Genomic DNA, 8,558 nt, shown 5'->3' with positions numbered 1-8,558 from the left:
ACTAACTTGGTTGCCCAGATAGCGGAAGCTATCGACTACCTCTAGTTTTTGTTAACTCTTTTTGGCAATTCAAGTTTGATTCAACAATAAATCAGCCCTATTTTCTCCATGAGTTTACCAGCTCACTTGCTTTAGCTATCACTTTTATAATTTAGTTTCTTTTCATCAAATTAATTTTCTTTCTGGATTGTCAACTGAAAAGGGAAAGATGAATTTTGTCTTGTTATTTTTATCTTTTTATAAGCATAAATATTAATCTGTTTTTCCTGATTATTATAGCCTTTGATTTAGTTAACTGCATAATGTATTAATTTTATAAATTTGGTTTTAGAACTAATTTTATTCTTGGCTAAAAAGGTATATTGGTTTACCTTACTTTTCACCCTTGACGAAAACACTTGAAACTAACCTCTTGTTTATTCAACATTTTTGAAAATATTTGTTTATTATTTCAGATAAACATGGCAAGTGCACCTAAAAAAAAGTGTAGACAATATTCTGTTGAATCTAATTCCTGTGTGCTCTTAGTGCTTATTGTTTCTGCACATCTTCCACATACAAAGACTACTCTATCTGTTAATCTACCTGTGATACCACTGCATCTCTTATGTGTCCATAGTTTACACTGAATGCAGCAAATGGAATTTCTTCTAACTCCTTTCCTACTTATTGAGTAGGGCCATTTGCCTGACAGAAAGAAAGTTTTATCTTCTTTCTTACTAACAACAACTATTGTCTTAGCTATGTTAACTTTAAGGACCTTTGATTCCAGGTTTTGTTTTCATACCTGGAATTTCTTCTCCAATTCTGCTAAAGATTCTGCAATAAGGGCAAGGTCATCAGCATATAGTAGTTCCCATGGGAATCTAGTTTTGAATTCCTCTGTTCTGGCCTGGAGGACTATAATAAATAAGAACAAGCTGAGAACCGAACCCTGATGAACCCCTACCTGAATGCCAAATTCATCACTGTATTCATAGCCGACTCTCATCTTACTGACAGCACCACTGTACATGGCTTGGATAGCTCTAACAAGTCACTCCTCTACTCCTAACTTCCTTAGAGACCACCATATAACAGAGTGGGGAACTCTGTTGAAAGCCTTCTCCAGGTCAGTGAAGGCTGAGTACAATGGCTTACTTTTGGCCAAGTACTTTTCCTGCAGCTGTCTCACTAGGAAGATGTCATCTGTGGTACTCTTCCCAGGTACAAAACCAAACAGTATCTCATCTAGTTTAATTCTATTTCTAATCAATTGAGCTATAACCCTCTCAGTAACTTTCATGACTTGGTCTACCAGTTTAATACTTTTGTAGTTGTTTCTATCTAAGTCATCACCTTTACCCTTATAGCAGCTAACTATAATTCTACTACACCAATCGTTGGGGATGGTGCCTTCCTGAATAACCTGATTAACTATACGAGTGACTAAGCTGTATCCTATGCCACCGGAAATTTTTATAATCTCAGCCAGCAGTAATTCCTGATGGCTCAGGGCCTTTCCCTGTCTTCATGTCCTTAACTGCTTTATCTATTATGCTGCTTTCAACTGTGACGACTGGTCCCTCAACTGGTTCGATATTTGGTGAACTCTCCTTCTCCCATTCATTTTCCACAATTAGTAACCTTTCATAATGACACTTCCATGCACCTTTCTTCTCTGAGTCACTAAGTGCAAGCATACCATTATCTATTCACACACATTTCTCCCCTACCACATCTCTATTTTCTCTGACACACTGCTTTGCAATCCTGAACACCTCACACCTCTGATCCTCACGTTGTAGGACATTTGCAAATCTCTTACCTTCAGCTACTCCTTTTGCTATGTTTACCTGATGTCTAGCGCCTCTTTTGGCTACCTGCTTCCACCATTTTCCCATAATTTCCAGGCCTGTCTCTTTGCCTTTATAACACTGTCAACCTCCTTGCTCCACCACCATGTCACCCTTGGTCTAGCTGGGACTCTGCACCAAACACAGATTTCATCTGTAGCCATCAACAGATTACCCCTCAAGAACTTCCAGTTGTCCTCTAAGCTATATGTCACCAACTCTTCTTCTCTTTCGTGAGAAGCTTCCATTAGCAAATCTCTAAACTTTTGTTTGTTTGCTGGGTCTTTGAGCTTTCATAATCTTTTTTTCCAGATTGGTTTATTTCTCTGTGTCTTTCTAGCTTTAATTCAGAAGTCACTAACTAGTAACCTATGTTGGGTTGTACACTCTTCACCTGGGAAAGACGTTGCATTTTTAAGCATCCATCTATCTCGTTTCCTGGTGAGGAGGTAGTCAATCTGGCTTATGTGCTCACCGGACTGATAAGTGATTAGGTGGCTGGCTGGTATTTTGAAGTTAGTGTTGCAGATCATGAGATCATTTGCATCACAGAACTCCAGCAGTCTTGTTCCCTCCTCATTTCTAGGTCCAAAGGCATAGCCCCCATGCAATCCCTGTAATCCATGGGGGTACTCTCCAACATGTCCATTGAGGTCACCAGCCACAATAACAAAGTCTCTGTCATTTGTTGTTGAGGTAGTCTGCAAAAGGAACTCATAGAATTGGTCCTTCTGCTCATCAGTCAGCCCAGACTGAGGGGCATAAGCAGAGATAAATGTAACTGTTAATTTACCTATGATAAGTCTCATCTTAATTATCTTTTCACATACTCTGACTACTTCAATTACTTTATCTACCCACTTTTCTGTTAACAGTCTGCCTACTCCACCCACTCCATCATTCCTGCTGACCCAGAAGAATTTGAATCTCTGTCTCTTACCCATGAGGAATCTAGCTGAGACTCCCTTCCGTCTAACTTCTTGTACACCATATACATCAACATGGCATCGCTCTAACATTTCAGCAATCTCCCCACTCTGTCCTTTCATTGTGCTAACATTGATGGTAGTGGCCCTGAGATTAAGTACTTGGGAGTGGTTGCGGTAAGGTAGTTGTGGGAATTTTGTCATCACCTGAAACGAAGATCTGCAAAAATGCTTGCCAGCTTGCATAGAGCTTTGGTACAGAGTTTATTCAGTGAATTACAATAAACCAGTCTCTCCCACCTCATTCAACATCTAGAGCAAGAGCCAACAAGTGGGTATGAGAATAAGGTGGTTACATAGGGCGTTTCAGTATTATATGTCTAAATATTCAATGGTAAAAAAAATTATTTGAAATCCTGTCAAACTCAGAGTACAGTATGAGTTCTTCCTCCTCTCCTCTCATTGGTGTATTCAGAAAAGGAAAGGAATTGTCTAATAAATTCATTTGGTATGAACAAATAAGGAGAAAGAACGTCTAATTTTACTTAATATGGCATTTCAAAGTTAGTGCTTGGAGAGAAGGCTTCTCACATACACACATCAATAGAAAAACGTTAGTGTTGGCATTCTTTTCAGGTTTTGCACTATTCTGAAGGCGTGCTGTGTACTTCCAATATTGATTCATACTTACTGGGTTGTTTCATGCATACATATTTGGGCTCACTATCTCCAACATGTTCATCTTCAAAAACTAAAAGAAATTTAATATAAAATGGGTGTATTTATTGTTAGGATATTTTAAGTGTTTCAATATTGCACGGAAAGTAGTAAAGATATCTTATAATGTATATTTTGTATATAAGCATCTCTATATAAACATGTATTGAGAAAGAAAATATATTTGAAATACAGTCAAACTGAATGTAAAGTATAAGCTCTTCCTCTTCTCATAGATGTATTGAGAAACAGAAAAATATTGCCTCATAAATTCATTTCTTATGAAAAAACAGAAAGATCAGTTTTGATAGATATGGCATATCAAATTTAGTGTTTGGAGAGAAGGTTCCTCCATAAAGTAAAATACTCAAAATTCTTTTCTATCCACAAAATGCTAATTTTTTTTTATAGAAATTACATAAAAGAAGTGCATATCGAGATCTTCAAGAGATTGAAAAATGAACACAAAACATTCGTGAATGCAGTACTACTTATATCATTATTTGGTTTATTTGTTGTACAACTGAAACTTACAGAAAATAGTTTTACAAACTGGAGTCATAAAATGGTAAAATATTGGAGGTACAAATGAATGCCTGCAGGACGTTTATCATATATTCAATGGAATTCTATCATTTTCAAAGTTTAAATTGCAATCCTACCAACAAAGAAAGAATGAGCCAAATTTTTTACTAACTTGTCCTGCAATACATTTAAATACTTACCATCAGGTTTCTTTGGAATGTTAGCATAAACAGCATCCAAGTCTTTAAGAAGTATAAAGGAAAATAAATAACATAGCTGTAAATAATATTTAAGATATGTTAGAAGTGTGCTAATACTACCAGAATAAATATTAAAGACACACTGAAATAATCGCATACATGTGCACACACACATACACACATCAACAGAAAAAAGTCAGTGTTAGCATTCTATTTAAGTTTTGCACTATTCTGAAGGCATGCTGTGTACTTCCAATATTAATTCATACTTACTGGGTTGTTTCATGCATACATATTTAGGCTCGCTATCTTCAGCATGTTCATCTTCAAAAACTAAAAGAAATTTAATATTAAATGGGTGTATTTATTGTTAGGATATTTGAAGTGTTTCAATATTGCACAGAAAGTAGAAAAAATATATTATAATGTATATTTTGTATATAAACATCTCTATATAAACCTGTATCGAGAAAGAAAATATATTTGAAATACAGCCAAACTGAATATAAAGTATAAGCTCTTCATCTTCTCATAGATGTATTGAGAAACATAAATTTATTTCTTATGAAAAAACAGAAAGATCAATTATGATAGATTTGGCATATCATTTGTGTCTCTGGTTTGGAACCCCTATCTTGCCCAGGATATTAATCGTCTGGAAACCGTTCAGCGACGTGCAACCAAGAGAATACCCTCCATCGGGCATTTGCCATATTCTGAACACCTTACTTCCCTGGGTATGGATACATTGAAACTCCGACATCTGGCAGCTGACTTGGCAGACGCCCATAAAATTATTAACCATCTTACTAACAATAACTCTGAGTACCTTTTCAAATTCCACTTGTCTAATACCCATGGTCATGTTTACAAAGTCAGAAAACAGCACAGCTCCCATGACTTTTGGAAACAGTTTTCCATGCTAAGAGTTGCTGAAGTATGGAACAAACTGCTGGCATCAGTTGTTAGTTGTCGGAGCACTGCATCCTTCAAAACTTCCGTGCTCCCTGAGATTCGCCAACACTACACCTGATTTTCTCCCCTCCATACACATGCAAACATGTATCTGACTCATACACTGTTCACTTTCCAGACATTTGTACAATATTGCATATGCTTTATGCACACTTTTGACAAGTTGTAGTGCACCTGAGCACTGTATACACTTAATATGGCAAATTATGAAAAATGTATGCACTGGATTATTAATATGGATTAATATGTGTAAGAAGTCAAGTTCTTTATATTTGCAATGGGATTTTCACATTTTTAAACTTTTCTAATTAAAAACATATGTATGTTATTAAGCTGTATGTTCTACTCAAAGAAAGGATAAGCTAAGATATTTGTTAACTCTTGCTTTAAGGACTATAATTTTATTAATGAATTGCCTATGTGCTAACAATCAAGTTTCTTAGAAATAAGCACCATCTTTGTTTTCAAGAAATTTTATAAAAGTATAAATAATGTGACTATAAATAACATTTAAAATATGTTGCTAGTATGTTGCGAATGCACATGCACACACACATACATACACAAAATGATAGAATATATTTAGATTGTTATAAAGTGTAGTCATTAGCTTTCTGTTCAAGTTTATACTATTTTGGGATTATGTTGTGTGCTATCAATATTGATTATACTTACCAGGGAGTTGTAGGCACATGTTTTGGAGTTCACTAACTTCAATATAATGATCATCCACAGCTTCAAAACATTAGATAAAGAGGGACATATTTATAGCTTGAAGAGAATGTATTAAATATTTTTATGTTGAAATCCATCAAACTGAACATAAAGTATAAGTTCTTCATCTTCGTATTGATGTATTTAAATAAAGAATAGTATTACCTAATAAATTCATTTGATATAAGTAAGCAAAGAGGAAATCATTGTTGTGGCCAATGCCAGCACCACCTGACTGGCATCCGTGCCGGTGGCATGTAAAAAGCAGCATTTGAATGTGGCCGATGCCAGTGCCGCCTGACTGGCAACTGTGCCTGTGGTATATAGAAAGCATCATTTGAGTGTGGTCGATGCCAGTGCCACCTGACTGGCCTCCATGCTGGTGGCACGTAAAAAGCACCCTCTAGACTCTTGGAGTGGTTGGCACTAAGAAGGGCATCCAGCTGTAGAAACTTCGCCAGAACAGATTGAAGCCTGGTGCAGCCTCCTGGTTTACTAGTCCTCAGTCAAACCATCCAACTCATGCCAGCATAGAAAGCAGACATTAGAAGAAGAAGGGGAAGAAGAAGAAGAAGAAGAAGAAGAAGAAGAAGAAGAAGAAGAAGAAGAAGAAGAAGAAGAAGAAGAAGAAGAAGAAGAAGAAGAAGAAGAAGAAGAAGAAGAAGAAGAAGAAGAAAAAGAAGAAAAAGAAGAAGAAGAAGAAGAAGAAGAAGAAGAAGAAGAAGAAGAAGAAGAAGAAGAAGAAGAAATCAATAAAAATTATATTCCACATGCAAAATGCTAATTTCAATACAGAAATTATATAACAGTGGTATTTACAGAAGGTTCAAAGGTGAAATTTCATTCAAAGAAATTTGAACTCAGAACATAGTATGACTAAATTTAATATTGATTTCAAATTTTGACACAGAACCATCAATTTCAAAGAGGGGAGAAGTTGATTGCATTGACCCCAGTGTTCAACTTGTACTTATTTTATCGATCTTAAGAGAATGAAAGGCAAAGTCAACCTCAGTGGAATTTGAACTCAGACCGTAAAGATGGACGAAATGCCACTAAGCATTTTGCCTGGCATGCTAATAATTCTACCACCTTGCTGTCTATAGACTAAATTTAATATTACTTAGTGTTTCATATGTCACTATTTCTGTAACATATTTCACTGATATTTTAAAATAATCATGTTACCATTAAGAGAAACTGTTCAAAAATCTGTCTAGTGACAGATTTTTAAAGATTATTTTCATGCTAGTGGTATCCAAAAGCAGGACTCATTGTGGTTACCTCAACAAAAACAGTTCATTTCAGTGTATAATATTCCCCATTGAAAATCTCATCCAAACTATTTGTCTCATCTTCAAGCAAATGTCTAGTAAATTCATTACTAGTTATATAATTATTTTGTTTATTTGTATAAATAAAACTTACAAAATATGTTTATGAATTGGATTATCAGTGAAGGGTGCAAAAGTATGGAGTTACATAAGAAAGTTTACAAGACATTTCTTATACATGCAATGGAAATTTAACATTTTGATAGTTTTATTTATATATATATGCATAGATATTTTATTACACTGTACATTCTACTCAAAAAAAGGAATGAGCCAAGGTATTTGCTAACATATGCGTTAATGAATAGAAGTGCATCTAGGAAATGTCTATATGCTCACCTTCAGGTTTCTTTGAAAGATTATCATAAGCACCATCCAGGACTTTAAGAATTAAAGAAAAATATAAATAACATTTAAATATATTACCAGAAAAGATACTAATAGTCTCATAGTCACACACACACACATTAATAGTTTGATATAAATTATTGTTATTAACTTTCTATTCGAGTTTAGACCATTCTCAGATCTTGTTATGTACAATCCCTATCAATTATACTTACTGGAGGTGGGGTTGAATAAATAACTTAATGAGGGTTACTGACCAAATTTGTGGCTCGTGCAAAGTCCCTTCCAGCCCTAAGGTGACATGATAGGATAATGGAACAGCATAGTACGTAGGGCCATTAGACCAAAGAAACAAGCCTGGAAGGATGGGCAGAGTAGTAGTGGCAAAGATCTATATCAGGCAACCAGAAAAGGAGCTAGAAAACGTTTATTTTACTGTTATATCCGTACACCTCCAATATCATAGTACAGTTGGTATTGTTGATGATAGATAAAGAATATACTGTAACAATACAAAATAAAAACAGCAGCAGTAATAAACACATAAGCCAACAATCAATATTTCCAATTCACTAACTTGAACTGTAACCTGTACCTGGACTTTGAAGACCAAACTACAAACTGCTGATTATGTCAGACTGCTACTATTTATATGTAATGGTCCCATCTATTTCCATCAGAGGGTGTCATACTCTCACCACAACATCTCTCCTTTTGAGATTTTCAGTTCCAAAGAAATAAAGAAATTTTATTTATTATTGTTTTTTAGTCTCTTTTTCACTTGGGCCTTATCTCTAGGTGTTCAGTCTGCTTCCGTTTTCTCACACTGGTTCTATCCAACTCCATTTCTTTTGGTACTGGGACATCAAATACATAAAAAATACTTCCATAGGAATCTTTCTCCATTCCTCAGCTGATTTATGTGTCTCTTATGTTCCTAACATGGTCCTTTAATTAGATAGTTTCTTTTTTTTTTTTTTTTTT

At 35.2% G+C, this 8,558-nt stretch overlaps 1 protein-coding gene across 7 annotated transcripts in view; it reads right to left on the bottom strand.

The window, feature by feature from the left end:
• LOC106869178 (uncharacterized) overlaps positions 1-8,558 on the bottom strand; it is a 100,254-nt gene that overhangs the window by 22,064 nt on the left and 69,632 nt on the right. For 3 of the 7 annotated variants that reach the window (XM_014914800.2, XM_052968285.1, XM_052968286.1), the window contains exons 12-16: positions 7,566-7,607; positions 5,854-5,913; positions 4,477-4,536; positions 4,204-4,245; positions 3,453-3,512 (exon numbers count right to left, since the gene is read on the bottom strand). In XM_014914800.2, coding sequence (XP_014770286.1) covers positions 3,453-3,512; positions 4,204-4,245; positions 4,477-4,536; positions 5,854-5,913; positions 7,566-7,607 — 264 coding nt within the window. The remainder of the gene's footprint in view (positions 1-3,452; positions 3,513-4,203; positions 4,246-4,476; positions 4,537-5,853; positions 5,914-7,565; positions 7,608-8,558) is intronic. The other 4 variants (XM_052968288.1, XM_052968289.1, XM_052968287.1 and 1 more) reach the window with 3 other exon arrangements.

Source organism: Octopus bimaculoides, chromosome 5 (genome assembly GCF_001194135.2).
Source record: "Octopus bimaculoides isolate UCB-OBI-ISO-001 chromosome 5, ASM119413v2, whole genome shotgun sequence".
Classification (NCBI taxonomy): Eukaryota; Metazoa; Mollusca; class Cephalopoda; order Octopoda; family Octopodidae; genus Octopus; species Octopus bimaculoides.
This window is presented reverse-complemented; position numbering and strand designations above follow the sequence as displayed.